This window comes from Nerophis lumbriciformis, linkage group LG26, assembly GCF_033978685.3.
Source record: "Nerophis lumbriciformis linkage group LG26, RoL_Nlum_v2.1, whole genome shotgun sequence".
Classification (NCBI taxonomy): domain Eukaryota; kingdom Metazoa; phylum Chordata; class Actinopteri; order Syngnathiformes; family Syngnathidae; genus Nerophis; species Nerophis lumbriciformis.
Genome location: NC_084573.2, coordinates 30,850,001 through 30,868,725, shown reverse-complemented (window position 1 = coordinate 30,868,725; position 18,725 = coordinate 30,850,001). Strand labels below are relative to the sequence as shown.

General features: G+C 41.3%; 2 protein-coding genes across 8 annotated transcripts in view; one reads left to right on the top strand and one right to left on the bottom strand.

Moving 5' to 3' along the window:
- LOC133623711 (major histocompatibility complex class I-related gene protein-like) overlaps positions 1-18,725 on the top strand; it is a 112,639-nt gene that overhangs the window by 62,010 nt on the left and 31,904 nt on the right. The window lies entirely within an intron of this gene.
- Positions 1-18,725, bottom strand: part of tshr (thyroid stimulating hormone receptor) — a 74,349-nt gene that overhangs the window by 50,663 nt on the left and 4,961 nt on the right. The window contains exon 2 of the mRNA XM_061987020.1: positions 7,994-8,065. Within this exon, the coding sequence (XP_061843004.1) occupies positions 7,994-8,065 (72 nt within the window). The remainder of the gene's footprint in view (positions 1-7,993; positions 8,066-18,725) is intronic.

The following is an 18,725-nucleotide window of genomic DNA, read 5'->3' as shown; positions in this document are numbered from 1 at the left end:
GTTGCTGAGATTTAATGACCTATATTGAGTAAAACATGCTTGAAACTAGAATATCAAGTGTTGCAAAGCTGTGTCATCAACACTCACAAGTATAAAACTACTTTTTTAAAGTAATCATTTCTTATTTCAAGCATGAAAAAAAAAAATCATGACTTTGACACAATTGTGTCTCATAATTAAAACAGATGACAGCCAAATGGACTTTGCTGTTTTATTTTCAATGAAACAATAGAAAATAGGTACTCATATAGTAGTACAGTTGGCACAGTACAGTAAACTGACAGTTAATATTTAAACATTTAACATTTCTAACAATTTTGAACAGAAAAGGTTCATGCACATTCAGATAAATTCTTCAAAATTACAATTAAAAACATTTGGGCCGGGGGCCGGGGTGTATATATGCGCACTAATTGACTGAAAGAGCACGCATTTGGCGCGATGATGTCATGTTGTCGATGGAAAAATGCATTTTTAGACCATATGATTTGCCTGAGCGGCGAGGAGACCCCGAGAGTAACAAGCGGTTGCCTTTCCATTAAGAACAATAAACTAGTTTTTAGTATACATTTGCTGGTTTCAAGAAATGTAATGCCGAGCGCATATCATTATATCAAGATAATGGCACTAGCATTTACTTCATTTAAGAATATTTTTCAACATATTGAGCAAAAAGGTCTCCTTTTTTTCTACCAAGAAAAGTGCACTTGTTATTAGTGAGAATTTACTTATTTTAAAGTACTTTTGGGTTCATTGAGGTTAGCTAATTTGACTTGTTTTGGAAAGTCTTGACAAGCCAAATTGTCTTGTTCTGTTGGCAGATAATTTTGCTTAGTTCAAATAAAATACCCCTCATTTTTGTATTTTTTTTGTTTTTGAACACTGACTTTTTGCAGTGCACTTCAGCCGCGAGATGGCAGTAGAGTGTTGACTATCTCAAAATGTGTTTGGTGGCAATTCCTACTTTGACCCCGGCGCATACTTGCCAACCTTGAGACCTCCGATTTCGGGAGGTGGGGGGGCGTGGTTGGGGGCGTGGTTAAGAGGGGAGGAGTATATTTACAGCTAGAATTCACAAAGTCAAGTATTTCATATACCGTATTTTCCGCACTATTAGCCGCACCTAAAAACCACAAATTTACTCAAAAGCTGACAGTGCGGCTTTTAACCCGGTGCGCTTTATATATGGATTAATATTACGATTCATTTTCATAAAGTTTCGATCTCGCAACTTCGGTAAACAGCCGCCATCTTTTTTCCCGGTAGAACAGGAAGCGCTTCTTCTTCTACGCAAGCAACCGCCAAGGTAAGCACCCGCCCCCATAGAACAGGAAGCGCTTCTTCTTCTACTGTAAGCAACCACCCGCCCCGGAAGAAGAAGAAGCACGCGGTGCATGCTGGGATATGTGACGTTTCATTTCCATTTGTGTGTTTATGTAAAGACCCCAAAATGGCTCCTATTAAGTGTGTTGTCTGTCTAATTATAAATAATGCAGACGAGGCGTGTTAACTGAGTTCTCAACGTTTACTCACAGCGTGCTCATAACCACATTCTAACTGCCAGCATACAACAACGCTTCTCAGGGCTACCGCGCATGCTCGTCACTATCGTTGCATGCTGGGTAGTGTAGTTGTTATATTTGCTAGCTCATAACATCACATTAAGAGACACGCTTACGCGCTTAATTCAATACTCGCCGTCATTCCGGGTGGATTGACAAAAGACCTCCAGCCGCTAGATATTGGTGTCAACAGGGCATTCGAAGCTAGACTGCTAACTGCGTGGGAACAATGGATGACCGAAGGCGAACACACCTTCACTAAGACAGGGAGGCAGCGCCGGACGACATTCGCCCAACTTTTCAATTCGGACACCGAAGGAGAAAAATTCGAGGGATTTATGAATGAAGAATAACTTCAGAAAGTGAGCGTTATGTTTATTTTGTGTGTTGTGACGTTAACGTTCGAGCAACATTATGTTGCTATTGCTCTGCACTATTTTGAATTTTACTATGTTTGTGATTGCACATTTGCGTACATTTTGGGACAGAGTTGTTAGAACGCTGGTTTTTAATATATTATTAAAGTTTGACTGACCTATCTGACTGTTTTTTTGACATTCCCTTTAGCGCAGCGTAGGCGCGGCTTATAGTCCGGGGCGGCTTATTGGTGGACAAAGTTATGAAATATGCCATTCATTGAAGGTGCGGCTAATAATCCGGTGCGCCTTATAGTGCGGAAAATACGGTGTGTATATATATATATATATATGTATATATATATATATATATAAGAAATACTTGACTTTCAGTGAATTCTAGCTATATATATATAGATAGATATATTTTATTATATATATATCTATATCTATATATATATATATATATATATAGATAGATATATATATATATATATATATATATATATATATATATATATATATATATATATATATATATATATATATATATAAAAATAAGATAAATACTTGAATTTCAGTGTTCATTTATTTACACATATACACACACACAACACTCATCTACTCATTGTTGAGTTAAGGGTTGAATTGTCCATCCTTGTTCTATTCTCTGTCACTATTTTTCTAACCATGCTGAACGCCCTCTCTGATGATGCATTCTGCTTCGTCTCCTTGTTGTGTGCGCAGTTGTGCACTGCACTCTCTAAAAGTCCTAGGTGTTATTGTCACATATGCATGTACAGTAGATGGCAGTATTGTCCTGTTTAAGAGTGTCACAACATTGCCGTTTACGGCAGACGAACTGCTTTACGGTAGAGGAAAACGTGACTGCTGTTGTGTGTTGTTGCCGCGCTGGGAGGACGTTAATGAAACTGCCTAACAATAAACCCACATAAGAAACCAAGAACTCGCCCTCGATCATTCTACAGTTATAACGTGATTGGGCAGGCATGCTGTTTATATTGTGGGAAAGCGGATGTGAAAACAGGCTCACTCAGGTCCGCCTGAATTTCGGGAGAAAATTTGTCCCGGGAGGTTTTCGGGAGAGGCGCTGAATTTCGGGAGTCTCCCGGAAAATCCGGGAGGGTTGGCAAGTATGCCCCGGCGTGAGTTGCTCTGTAGAGTGACACTTTTCATCATTTTCAGCAGACTGCATTGCAAAATGGGAGATCCACCCAGGATTGGGGCCATATGAATCCCTTCCCTATTGTAATAACGTAAAGTATTTCTGAAGTTGTGTGTGTGTGCAGGTTTTAAAACCGACAACCTTTTTTTTCCCCAGTTATTGAGCCGACTTTGTCTAAGCCTTTAAAATGAGTGGCCATTTTACAGGCATGTGGTGAATGCATAAACAGTCTGCTCCAATTTGTCATTGCAAGCAAATACTTTCTTTAAATAAACCTCCGGACTGGACGGTTTTAAGTGGTGCAAATGAGTTTGTTGTGGTATATTTTTAACTGTGTTGAGATTTAAGAGTGAGACTAAAACTAAAAAAAAAAACACTAAACAAAAGGACAGGAGGATATCTCAAATATCGACACTGAATTAGTAATCTCTCTCTCGATTTTAGCATTCCGCGTTGCCCCCCACGCCAGAGTCTCAGCAGTGTCCCGTGGCGCTGATAATGTTGAAGATGAAGGGCATCAACAGAGTTTGCTGCTAATGGCGGCCTTGTAATTTGCACCGGGTTGGGGCGGCATAGCTCGGTTGGTACAGTGGCCGTGCCAGCAACTTGAGGGTTCCGGGTTCGATTCCCACTTCCGCCATCCTAGTCACTGCCGTCGTGTCCTTGGGCAAGACACTTTACCCACCTGCTCCCATTGCCACCCACACTGGTTTAAATGTAACTTAGATATTGAGTTTTACTATGTAAAGCGCTTTGAGTCACTAGAGAAAAGCGCAATATAAATATAATTCACTTCACTTCATAAGGCGCACTGTTGATTTTTGAGAAAATTAAATTAATTTAAGAGCAGAAAATAAGGTAACAGAAAATTAGACAAATACTCCACTGTGATAAACTTAATGGCGGATTGCTTCCCGACGTCACGTCATCGCTCCGAGAGCGAATATTAGAAAGGCGTTTAATTCGCCAAAATTCACCCATTTAGAGTTCGGAAATCGGTTAAAAAAATATATGGTCTTTTTTCTGCAACATCAAGGTATATATTGACTCTTACATAGGTCTGGTGATAATGTTCCCCTTTAATTACAACTTAATTCAACACCTAATTAAGCCAAAACTACGGAAAATATGCTTTAAAAATATTTGAAGCGTGAAAAGGGCTTAATAGATAAACTTGGTATGGTAAATCTGCAAAAGAAGAGACTCATGAAAAACACATTTGCATACAATTATGCCTTTTGGCAAGGATTGGCACCACTTTGGTCATAATTTTTACGCTTAGAGGGGAACATTATCACAATTTCAGAATGGTTAAAACCATTAACAATCAGTTCCCAGTGGCTTATTATATTTTTCGAAGTTTTTTTCAAAATTTTACCCATCACGCAATATCCCTAAAAAAAAGCTTCAAAGTGCCTGATTTTAACCATCGTTATATACACCCGTCCATTTTCCTGTGACGTCACATAGTGAATACAAACAAACATGGTGGAAAGAACAGCAAGATATAGCGACATTAGCTCGGATTCAGACTCGGATTTCAGCGGCTTAAGCGATTCAACAGATTACGCATGTATTGAAACGGATGGTTGTAGTGTGGAGGCAGGTAGCGAAAACGAAATTGAAGAAGAAACTGAAGCTATTGAGCCATATCGGTTTGAACCGTATGCAAGCGAAACCGACGAAAACGACACGACAGCCAGCGACACGGGAGAAAGCGAGGACGAATTCGGCGATCGCCTTCTAACCAACGATTGGTATGTGTTTATTTGGCATTAAAGGAAACTAACAACTATGAACTAGGTTTACAGCATATGAAATACATTTGGTAACAACATGCACTTTGAGAGTGCAGACAGCCCAATTTTCATCAATTAATATATTCTGTAGACATACCCTCATCCGGGCTCTTTTCCTGAAAGCTGATCTGTCCAGTTTTGGAGTTGATGTCAGCAGGCCAGGGAAGCTAGGGTCGATATTCTTCTCTTTATCATCTTCGGTGGCATAAGGGACGGTGTGAGCCAAGACATCCAGGGGATTTAGCTCGCTCGTCTATTGCTTGCCGTGCTACCGAGGTCCTTTGTCCCTGAATTGCTCACACACTCCGGCAGATTCAATGGGGGTCTGGCGGCAGATTTCTTTGACTTTATCGTTGGAAATGCATCTGCTTTGAGTGTCGCAGGATATCCACACATTCTTGCCATCTCTGTCGTAGCATAGCTTTCGTCGGTAAAGTGTGCGGAACAAACGTCCAATTTCTTGCCACTTTGGCATCTTTGGGCCATTGGTGCAACTTGAATCCGTCCCTGTTCGTGTTGTTACACCCTCCGACAACACACCGACGAGGCATGATGTCTCCAAGGTACGGAAAACAGTCGAAAAAACGGAAAATAACAGAGCTGATTTGACTCGGTGTTTGAGAAAATGGCGGATTGCTTCCCGATGTGACGTCACGTTGTGACGTCATCGCTCCGAGAGCGAATATTAGAAAGGCGTTTAATTCGCCAAAATTCACCCATTTAGAGTTCGGAAATCGGTTAAAAAAATATATGGTCTTTTTTTCTGCAACATCAAGGTATATATTGACGCTTACATAGGTCTGGTGATAATGTTCCCCTTTAAAGAAACTCCTCCATGACTTTTAGCCCAGGCTTCTTCTGAATGTTCGAGTTTGTCATGCGTCACTCAGTTGAGTGGCTACCGCTTTAGTGCAGTGTTTCTTTACCATACGACCGGGGCCCGTTGTTGGGCCGCCAGCTGTGGTCCGTATGGGCCGCAGCGTTACTAGCTGTGATGCACGTTTCCACCACTTGTAGCAGTACAAACAGAATACCGTATTTCCGCACTATAAGGCGCACCGGATTATAAGGCGCACCTTCAATGAATGGCCTATTTTAAAACTTTGTTCATATGTAAGGCGCACCACATTATAAGGTGCACCACATTATAAGGCGCATAGAATAGACGCTACAGTAGAGGCTGGGGTTGCGAGACCTGTTGTGGCTCAATATTGGTCCATATATAAGGCGCACCGGATTATAAGGCGCACTGTCAGCTTTTGAGAAAATTTGAGGTTTTTAGGTGCGCCTTATAGTGCGGAAAATACGGTAAGTTAAATTTAAAGTACTACTGATAGTGACACACACACTAGGTGTGGTGAAATTACCCTCTGCATTTGACCCATCCCCTTGTTCCACCCCCTGGGAGGTGAGAGAGGAGTGAGCAGCAGCGGTGGCCGCGCTCGGGAATCATTTTGGTGATTTAACCCCCAATTTCAACACTTGATGCTGAGTGCCAAACAGGGAGATAATGGGTCCCATTTTCATAGTCTTCGGTATGACTCGGCCGGGGTTTGAACTCACGCCCTACCGATCTCTGGGCGGACTTCTGAAGAAGTCTGGAGCTTAAAGTCATACAGTAAAGAGGTTTCTTAAACGCAAAAATTATGACTCAAGTGGTGAAGCTCCATTTTAAATTTCATCTAAAAACTTGTATATTACTTTTATTTATTATTAATTTTGTTCAAATTGATTTATTTTTGCCGTTTGAAGCTAAAGACAGCAAATTTTCTCATGCACATTTTCATTTCATTGACATTTTAGTGAAGAAACATAGCATATATTATCATTTATTATTAATTTAGTTGGATTTTATTTCTTTTAGCACTGCGCACATTTTTTTCCCACCATTTTTTGTGAGTCCTTTCTTTTGCAGTATTTTTGATCATTTACTTTTTCAATCAGCCTGACCTAAGCCTTAATAATAATCTTTGTGATTAACACATGTTTTCATATCATTTGACTAGGTTGAAAACTATAAGTAGGTTGAATATAATTATTGAATATTCAGTGTTAACATTTGAGTGGGCCCCGTGACCCTCTGTAGTAGAAAAAAGTTGGGCCCTGAGGTCTAAAAGGTTAAGAACCCCTGCTTGAGTGCACCCTACTCACTGGCCTAGTGATTAAAGTGTCTGTTCCCACTACCGCACCTTAAGTTGGAGTCCTTAATCTCGTTAAATGCAAATATAATGACAATAAAGTCCATTCTATTCTATTCTATTCTAGGTTGTGAGTTCAAACCCCGGCTGAGTCATACCAAAGACTATAAAAATGGGACCCGTTACCTCCCTGCTTGGCACTCAGCATCAAGGGTTAGAATTGGGGGGTAAATCACCAAAAATTATTCCCGGGCGTGGCCATCGCTGCTGCCCACTGCTCCCCTCACCTACCAGGGGGTGAACAAGGGGATGGGTCAAATGCAGAGGACAAATTTCACCACACCTAGTGTGTCAGTGACAATCATTGGTACTTTAACTTTAAATTTAACCCAAGTTGTGAACAAGTCCCATTGTTGGGTTGCGGCCCTATGGTTAGGAAACACTGCTTTAGACGACTGCAACAAGTCATTGTTTTGATGCCTTTCACACATTTTATCAATGGAGGTGCAAAAAAAAAAAAGAAAAAAAAAAAAGTGTACCAAATCCTTAAGAATCCAGGAACTTATTTTCACTACAGAAAAAACGTGGTTTCTGTATCGCTTAAGCTAGGGCCACTATGGAATGTTTTGGATAATGGGATAACAGAAAACTCCCTTCTCACATGACTTGGTGCAGACAGTTTAAGTGTTCAGTATATTTGACTACACTTCTCCACAGGGAGCTCCCCCCGCCCCTCACTCCTTAAAGCTTGGCAGCGGTGCAAGGAGCGCCATTGGTGTGTGAGGAATGCATTAACGCTTCCAGCTGTGCAGCCCGGGGTGATAGTCAGCGGAGAGAAGATCCTCGGTTTGAGCGCGAGGCGCAGAGCAAAGGAGAAAGGGTGAGCCAGTGTCAAGAGCGAGGAGATGCAGCCGTGCGGGAACAGGTGGAGAGGGCGGAGGTCTTTACTCACATACGCGAGATGTTGACCACGTCGGCAAAAGCATCTGACGGCACCGAGGACAAGCGCGTCTCGAAAAGCCATCTGCTTGGAAAGGAAGGAGAGTTGGAAAAAAACAAACATTGCAGTAGTCACAGACCTGGAGGAGGTCAAGATAGGTGCATGTCTGTCCAGTCGTCCCGTCCATAATGCCGTGCTATCAGAGGGAAGTACGTCTCAAGATGACAAAGTAGAGCCAGTTTGTGCCCGCTAATAAGCAAAGTTTTAAAAATATATAAATACTATTAAATACATACATAAAAACTCGGTGTATATATATATATATATATATATATACACAGTCGCAATCAAAGGTTTACACTAGGGATGTCCCATTCCGATATTTGGATCGGATCGGCTGCCGATATTTGCCAAAAAATGCGTATACGGCAAGGCATGGGAAAATGCAGATCCAGTTTAAAAAAAACTCTGGTCCGTGTTTTCCAACGCACCGATTTAAATCATACATTCCACTTTTCTGCTGCTCCCTAATTTCCGTTCCGCATTTTCCAGCACACCTTCAACACATCCACAGGTCTGTGGATTCTAACGCAGTTGCTTTTAGCTGCTGGCTTTACACGACAGGCTCTTCTCACTCTTTCCTGTGTCTCCCTCTCACAGACAGCAAGCGCACCTTCTTACACACGTCACATACTGTCACGACAGGGCCGGCCCGTGGCATAGGCTGTATAGGCAAATGCTAAGGGCGCCGTCCATCAGGGGGCGCCACGCCAGTGCCACAAATGTTGGAGAAAAAAAAAAGAAAAGAAAAAAGTTGGTACTATTATTTCTAAATACAAAAAATAATCCCACGTTTATTAAAATGTAAAGTAAAGCCTATTTAATAGAAATATTATTTGTTACAACAGCACAAATAGAGAACTCTGTAGGATCCCCTTTTTTTGTAATATAGTTGTTAAAGTCATACTGGTTTGATATCTTGTTTTGTGCAGTGCCTTATTTATATTGTATTTTTAATTTATTTTATGCAACTTGTTGACACGTTTTATTTTCTGTTTATGTATGTAAAAAATATTGTATTTCATATATTCATTTTTTATTTTTTGTATTCATTTATTTATTCATATTTTTTTTTTATCTTGTTAACTATTCTGATTGTTAATTTGCTTTCTTTAAGTAAAAAAAAAAAGGTCAAAGACAAAGGTATTCGGTTTCTTGTGAGTATATACACTTCACTGCCGATGTGGGGGGGGCGCCACCTAAAATCTTGCCTAGGGCGCCAGATTGGTTAGGGCCGGGCCTGTGTCACGACATACGTCACATACTGTCACGTCATACGTCACATACGTATACGCCCTCTCCCAGCAGAGAGGTAGCAGCATGGCTAACGTTAGCTGTGATGCTAGCGCAGCCGCTAAGGTGCGCGCCTGTGCAATTGCGCACTGCTCAAGCGTCCTCTGCGCACGGCAAATCTATGCCACGTACAAAATCAAATAAAAAATAAGCGCATAACAATTTTCGACACACGGACACAACAGAGAAAACAGTTTTCGTCATCATTGTTCAAATATTGTAACGTCTGTTGAGACGCTTATCTCCATTCGGTGTCACACGTCCACACCATCAAAATGCCGAGGCAAACATTTCCAGATCAACACCGTATGAAAAAAATAGTGATTTTTTTAGTTGTGATTTCCCTCTCTGCATGAAAGTTTAAAATGAGCATATATTAATGCAGTATGAAGAAGAATGTTTTAATGTAGACACATAGAATCATCATACTGCTGTGATTATATGCATCAAGTGTTCATTCAAGGCTAAGGCAAAATATCGAGATATATATTGTGTATCGTGATATGGCCTTAAAATATCGCAATATTAAAAAAAGGCCATATCGCCCAGCCCTAGTTCAATGATGCCATTTCTATTTGTCATGTATAATTTTGTCTATTTTGTGTTTATCCTTGAATAAACAGGTCAGTTTCTTGTTACCAACCATTGTGTATTATTCAAACTCCCCTAATTCAGCTGGCTAGTTGTTATCAAGAGTACTAAAACCCTTTTCAACATGATTCTGACAACTAAGTAGGCTAAATAACTTTAATACATGCTCGGATAGGCCAGTATCGGTCAGTATCGGATCGGAAGTGCAAAAACAATATCGGTATCGGATCGGAAGTGCAAAAACCTGGATCGGGACATCCCTAGTTTTCACACACTTGTAAAGAACATAATATCATGGCTGTCTTGAGTTTCCAATAATTTCTACAACTCTTATTTTTTTGTGATAGAGTGATTGGAGCACATACTTGTTGGTCACAAAAAACATTCATGAAGTTTGGTTCTTTTATGAGTTTATCATGGGTCTACTGAAAATGTGAGCAAATCTGCTGGGTCAAAAGTATACATACAGCAATGTTAATATTTGCTTACATGTCCCTTGGCAAGTTTCACTGCAATAAGGCGCTTTTGGTAGCCATCCACAAGCTTCTGCTTGAGTTTGTGACCACTCCTCTTGACAAAATTGGTGCAGTTCAGCTAAATGTGTTGGTTTTCTGACATGGACTTGTTTCTTCAGCATTGTCCACACATTTAATCCAGGACTTTCGGGAGGCCATTCTAAAACCTTAATTCTAGCCTGATTTAACCATTCCTTTACCACTTTTGACATGTGTTTGAGGTCATTGTCCTGTTGGAACAACCAACTGCGCCCAAGACCCAACCTCTGGGCCGAGGATTTTAGGTTGTCCGGAAGAATTTGGAGGTAATCCTCCTTTTTTATTGTCCCATTTACACTCTGTAAAGCACCAGTTCCATTGGCAGCAAAACAGGCCCAGAGCATAATACTTACCACCACCATGCTTGACGGTAGGGTAGGGATGGTGTTCATGGGATTAAAGGCCTCACCTTTTCTCCTCCAAACATATTGCTGGCCAAACAGCTCAATTTTTTTTCATCTGACATCACATTGCTGTATGTATACTTTTGACCTAGCAGATTTGGTCACATTTTCAGTAGCGCTTGGACATTTTTTTTATAGGATATACAAACCCCAAAACCAGTGAGGTTGGCACGTTGTGTAAATCGTAAATAAAAACAGAATACAATTATTTGCAAATCCTTTTCAACCTATATTCAGGAAGGACAAGATACTTAACGTTTGAACAGGAAAACTTTATAATTTTTTGCAAATATTAGCTCATTTGGAATTTTATGCCTGCAACATGTTTCTAAAAAGCTGACACAAGTGGCAAAAAAGACTGAGAAAGTGACATCAGTTTGTAAAAGATATCACCACATGGGCTCAGGAACACTTCAGAAAACCACTGTCAGTAACTACAGTTCGTCGTGACATCTGCAAGTGCAAGTTAAAACTCTGCTATGCAAAGCGAAAGCCATTTATCAACAACACCCAGAAACGCCACCGGCTTCGCTGGGCCCGAGCTCATCTAAGATGGACTGATGCAAAGTTTAAAAGTGTTCTGTGGTCTGACGAGTTCACATTTCAAATAGTTTTTGGAAACTGTGGATGTTGTGTCCTTCGGAACAAAGAGGAAAATAACCATCCGTATTGTTATAGGCGCAAAGTTGAAAAGCCAGCATCTGTGATGGTATGGGGGTGTATTAGTGCCCAAGACACGGGTAACTTACACATCTGTGAAGGCACCATTAATGCTGAAAGGTACATACAGGTTTTGGAGCAACATATGTTGCCATCCAAGCAACGTTACCATGGACGCCCCTGCTTATTTCAGCAAGACAATGCCAAGTCACGTGTTACAACAGCGCGGCTTCATAGTAAAAAAAAATGTGGGTACTAGACTGGCCTGACTGTAGTCCAGACCTGTCTCCCATTGAAATTGTTTGGCGAAATTTGAAGCCTAAAATACCACAACAGAGACCCCCGGACTGTTGAACAACTTAAGCTGTACATCAAGCAAGAATGGGAAAGAATTCCACCTGAAAAGCTTCAAAAATTGGTGTCCTCAGTTCCCAAACGTTTACTAGTTACTTAAAGGGAAAGGCCATGCAACACAGTGGTAAAAATGCCCCATTGACAACTTCTTTGCAATGCATTAAATGATAAGTTAATGATTATTTGCAAAAAAAAAAAAAAAAGTTTCTCAGTTCAAACATAAAATATCTTGTCTTTGCAGTCTATTCAATTGAATATAAGTCGAAAAGTATTTGCAAATCATTGTATTCTGTTTTATGTACGATTTACACAACGTGCCAACTTCACTGGTTTTGAGTTTTTTATTTGCTTTGAAATTTCCGGGACTTATGCAGACCCCAAATGCTCAACAGCAGGTAGCAAAAGTTGGTTTTGCATAGTGGGGCCCCTTTAAAGAACTAATAATATTTAGGGTCAACCCATCTCTAAGTATCTTAGAGATAATTATTAAATATGAATACATTCAAGAGTAAGAATTCAGTGTCAATATTTGAGAAGGCCCCTGGCTCCTTTGTTGTGGAAAAGTTGGACCCCGAGGTCAAAAAGGTTTCAAACACCTGGTTTAGTGGACGTCGAAAAACAATCCTTTGAGAAACTCAAACACAGCGACACAAAGCAGACCTTGGCACACCTATTTTACCCGCCCGTCACGAGAGCCTCGGCACAAAACCAAACAACCAGCATGAAAAACCAATGAGCCCATCTCGCCGGCTTAAGGGGAAAATTGCACCCTCAATTTGTCTTTTTGGATCGAAACCCGAGAAAACAAACAGGTTGGGGATTGGTTTTGAAGTAGGGCAGACGCCACATGATTCATCGTCGTGTCAGCAGAACTGACAACAGTTCTCCCCGGGCTCTTATTTTGACATGTAATGATTGGAGATTGCTGAGATTCATTGAAAACACGTCTTGAACCTTTTGAATAAAGCAACACTATGTCATAGTTGCACCTTAAAATAGCTGATGGCTCACTAGTGTGTCTTGTCATGACATCATCAACTTTCCTGGTCCATACGCTTTCGTTTTGGTTCGAAAACAATAAACCAGGGGTCACCAACGCGGTGCCCGCGGGCACCAGGTCGCACGTAAGGACCAGATGAGTAGCCCAGTGTTTTTCAACCTTTTTTGAGCCAAGGCACATTTTTTGCGTTGAAAAAAATCCAGAGGCACACCACCAGCAGAAATCATTAAAAAACTAAACTCAGTTCACAGTAAAAAGTCGTCGTCGCAATTGTTGGATATGACTTTAAACCATAACCAAGCATGCATCACTATAGCTCTTGTCTCAAAGCATGTGTACTGTCACCACCTGTAACATCACACCATGACTTATTTCGACTTTTTTGCTGTTTTCCTGTGTGTTGTGTTTCAGTTGTTGTCTTGCGCTCCTATTTTGGTGGCTTTTTCTCTTTTTTTGGTATTTTCCTGTAGCAGTTTCATGTCTTCCTTTGAGCGATATTTCCCGCATCTACTTTGTTTTAGCAGTCAAGAATATTTCAGTTGTTTTTATCCTTCTTTGTGGGGACATTGTTGATTGTCATGTCATGTTCAGATGTACTTTGTGGACTCCGCAGTAAGTCTTTGCTGTTATCCAGCATTCTGTTTTCGTTTACTTTGTAGCCAGTTTAGTTTTAGTTTTGTTCTGCATAGCCTTCCCTAAGCTTCAATGCCTTTTCTTAGCGGCACTCACCTTTTGTTTATTTTTGGTTTAAGCATTGGACACATTTTTTTACCTGCACGCTGCCTCCCGCTATTTCCGACATCTACAAAGCAATTAGCTACTGGCTGCCACCTACTGATATGGAAGAGTATTCCACGGTTAGTCTGCCGAGCTCTAGACAGCACCGACACTCAACAACAACACATCATTTGCAGACTATAATATAATATAATAATATAAAAAAATATTTTTGACCCAAATAGGTGAAACTAGAAAATCTCCCACGGCACACCAGACTGTATCTCACGGCACACTAGTGTGCCGCGGCACAGTGGTTGAAAAACACTGGAGTAGCCCGCTGGCCTGTTCTAAAAATAGCTCAAATAGCAGCACTTACCAGTGAGCTGCCTCTATTTTTTAAATTGTATTTATTTACTAGCTAGCTGGTCTCGCTTTGCTCGACATTTTTAATTCTAAGAGGGACAAAACTCAAATAGAATTTGAAAATCCAAGAAAATATTTTAAAGACTTGGTCTCCACTAACTGACAAAGAATTTATTTAAAAATTTGAGAGTTGACTTTTGTATTTTACATGAGTTATTATTTGTACAAACTTGGTGCAAAGTAATTCATGATTTGTTAAAAAATGTTAGTGGCTAGGTCAGTGGCCGGCAACCCGCGGCTCCGGAGCCGCATGCGGCTCTTTGATCACTCTGATGCGGCTCAGCAGCTTACTTGCCGAACCCCCCGATTTTCCCGGGAGACTTCCAGATTTCAATGCCTCCCGGGATTAATATTTATCGATTTTCACCCTAACAGTTATAATAAGGGCGCGCCATGATGGTACAACATTTAGCGCCCTCTTCAATCTGTATTAACATCGTGCAAGCCCAACCACTTGTTATACAGTATGCATCTTCTGCTTGCACACATATGTGACAGCAAGGCATACTTGGTCAACAGCCACACAGGTTACACTGACGGTGGTCATATAAAACAACTTTAACACTCTTACTAATAATGCGCCACACTTTGAACCAAAACCAAACAAGAATGACAAACACATTTCGGGAGAACATCTGCACCTTAACACAACATAAACACAACAGAACAAATACCCAGAATCCCATGCAGCCCTGACTCTTCCGGGCTACATTATACACCACTGCTACTACCAACCCCCCCCCCCCCCCCCCCCCCCCCCCCCTCCCCCTCTCTCTCTGTGCGTCGGTTGAGGTGGGCGGGGTTTGGTAGCGGGGGTGTATAATGTATTCCGGAAGAGTTAGGGCTGCATGGGATTCTGGGTATTTGTCCTGTTGTGTTTATGTTGTGTTACGGTGCAGATGTTCTCCCGAAATGTGTTTGTCATTCTTGTTTGGCGTGGGTTCGCAGTGTGGCGCATTATTAGTAAGAGTGTTAAAGTTTATTTTATACCGCCACCGTCAGTGTAACCTGTGTGGTTGTTGAACAAGTATGCCTTGCTTTCACCTACGTGAGCAAGCGAAAGCCTCATACAACGTGTGGCTGATCAGTCACGCTGGTTGTAGTGGGTGCTATATGCTGTACCATCACGGCACGCATGATGTTGACAAGCGCCATTCATATAAAACCCGCGTGCCGCACCAGCATTTAAATTCCATGTCTGAGACCCAAGGTTTATACATAGCACAAAGCAAAAAACAAAATTTGTATGCAGTGTTATTTCAAATTAAATTTCAAAAAAGTTTTGTGGCTCCCATTGTTATCTATAATTTGTGAAACTGGTCAAAATGGCTCTTTGACTGGTAAAGGTTGCCGACCCCTGGGCTAGGTAGTTAAAATGGGATATTGTGATTTCACAATAGTCTTAGAAGTGATCATTTGAAAATGTTCAATTTGAAAAATGTGCACTTAAAAGAAAATATAAAAAATAAAGTGCTGCATATTGATATTAATCTGTTTCTATATATATTTATTGTGAAAAATCATTAAGATGATCAGTGTTTCCACAAAGATAAATATCATTAATTATTAATAATAACATAGAGTTAAAGGTATATTGAGCAAATTGGCTATTTCTGGCAATTTATTTAAGTGTGTATCAAACCGGTAGCCCTTCGCATTAATCAGTACCCAAGAAGTAGCTCTTGGTTTCAAAAAGGTTGGTGACCCCTGCAATAAACCATTTACACAATTCAAACAAGTACGCATCTCCAATACAGCGTATTCAGCTGCAAAATACAATAAAATGAAATCCTGGAGCATCTGGACTCCCCGGGAACCTACACCAGGATCCTATTTGTGGACTTCAGCTCTGCCTTCAACACCATCCTCCCTGGACTGCTACCAGACAAGCTCTACCAGCTCAGCGTGCCCGACTCCCTCTGCAGTTGGATCAATGACTTGCTGACAGACCGAAGACAGCACGTGCGGCTGGGGAAGATTGTCTCGGACAGTCGAACCACGAACACTGGTACCGTATTTTCCGCACTATTAGCCGCACCTAAAAACCACAAATTTACTCAAAAGCTGACAGTGCGGCTTTTAACCCGGTGCGCTTTATATATGGATTAATATTACGATTCATTTTCATAAAGTTTCGATCTCGCAACTTCGGTAAACAGCCGCCATCTTTTTTCCCGGTAGAACAGGAAGCGCTTCTTCTTCTACGCAAGCAACCGCCAAGGTAAGCACCCGCCCCCATAGAACAGGAAGCGCTTCTTCTTCTACTGTAAGCAACCACCCGTCCGCGTAGAAGAAGAAAAAGCACGCGGATATACCGTACGTTTCATTTCCTTTGTGTGTTTACATCTGTAAAGACCACAAAATGGCTCCTACTAAGCGTCAGGGATCCGGTTCATGAAAAGACGCAATCTCTCCATCCGCACACGGATTACTATTTCACAGCAACTGATATTCCTGTGAACCGTACTGTGGATACAACGGGAGCACGTACGGTGAATATTCGCACCACAGGGAATGAGAAGTCATCCTTCACTGTGGTTCTAGCTTGCCATGCTAATGGCCAGAAACTTCCACCCATGGTGATATTCAAAAGGAAGACCTTGCCAAAAGAGACCTTTCCAGCCGGCGTCATCATAAAAGCTAACTCGAAGGGATGGATGAAGAAAAGATGAGCGAGTGGTTAAGGTAAGTTTAAGTTTACGCGAAGAGGCCGGGTGTATTTTTTCACGCAGCTCTGTCCATGTTGATATACGTATGTTTGTGATTGCACATTTGCGTACATTTTGGGAGTGAACAGAGTTGTTAGAACGCTGGTTTTTAATATATTATTAAAGTTTGACTGACCTATCTGACTGTTTTTTTGACATTCCTTTAGCGCAGTTAGATGCGGCTTACAACACCGGGCGGCTTATAGGTGGACAAAGTTTTGAAATATGCCGTTCATTGAAGGCGCGGCTTTTAACCCAGGGCGCCTTATGGTGCGGAAAATACGGTACTCCTCAGGGCTGTGTACTTTCCCCCTGGCTCTTCTCCCTATATACAAACTGCTGCACCTCCAGTCACCAGTCGGTAAACTGCTCAAGTTTGCGGACGACACTACTCTCATCGGGCTCATCTCGGATGGCGACGAGTCCGCCTACATGAGAGAGGTGGACTGGTGCAGCCTCAACAACCCGGAGCTGAACGCCCAGAAAACAGTGGAGATGATCTTGGACTTCAGGAATGTCAAAGCCCCACCATCCCCCCCTCACCCTGATTGACTCTCCCACCCTCTCCATTGTGGACTCCATCCGTTTCTTGGGCACCACCATCACCCAGGACCTCAAGTGGGAGCCGACCATCAGCTCCCTCATCAGGAAGGCCCAGCAGAGGATGTACTTCCTGCGGCAGCTGAAGAAACTGAAGGTGCCGATCGAGATGCTGGTGCAGTTCTACTCAGCCATCATCGAGTCCATCCTCACCTCTTCCATCACCGTGTGGTTCCCCGGCGCCACAGCGCATGGTACGTGCTGCTGATTGGCTGCAAACTCCAAGCAATGGCATAACTTCAAATGTTACTGCAAATAATCATATTTTGTTGTCTAGCTTCCAGTTAGTTATTAGAACGTTGTAGCAAATGTTTTTTTTCCAATAACATTGAATCCACTTGTGATTTTATGAATTCTTTATCAATGACTTTGTCATGACTTGAACTATGGCGTGGTTTGTTCTCCCGAAGTGCAAATGATTTGGACCATACGTGGCGTGAAGGGAAGTACATGATTTATTTTAACACTATAACTACAAAAAAAAAAGCAAACAAAAGGCGCGCACAATGGCGGAGGTAAAAAAAACTTGGCTAATGAAAACAAAACTTGCACAAAGGCAGAAACTGTGAACAATGAAACAAAAACGTACTTGGCATGGGACTGTGAACATGGCATTATGCGGAGTGACGATAAAGAGTGATGTTGCCAGACTGACTAACAGAAAATGAAAAGCTTAAATGACACAGACATGATTAACAACAGGTGCGTGACTCAAAACGTGAAACAGGTGCGTGACATGACAGGTGAAAACTAATGAGTTGCTATGGTGACCAACAAGAGTGCACAATGAGTCCAAACGTGGAACAGGTGAAACTAATGGGTAACCATGGAAACAAGACAAGGGAGTGAAAAGCAGGAACTAAAAAGAGTCCAAAACCAAGCAGAACATAGCCAAACAAAAACATGATCAACACAGACATGACAGACTTAAGTATTCCTTGTAACCTCAATCTCAAAAAGCACAGGATTTCAACAAAAAAATTAAAAAACACTGTATTGATTACTCTTTTACTCATTTTATAGTACAAAGACATACAAGTAGACATTAGCTACTAAAGCTACCTCACTACTATTAGCATGATTTCTTTTTCAGCTATTTTTACACTTTTTTAGAAAATGGATGGATGGCTAAGTAGTTTCACAGCCATACATCTTAGTCATATAACTTTATCCTAACATTAGAATGCTAACTTTTTTAGATACATTTGCAACCGTATAACCCAAAGTCATACAACTTCATATTTGCCACATGCTAATATGCTAACATTAGCATGCTAACCTTTTCAACTAATTTTTTACTTTTTTCGCTAATTGCGCAACCATACACCTTAGAGCAGGGGTCCATAAACTTTTTGACTCCGGGGCCGCATTGGGGTA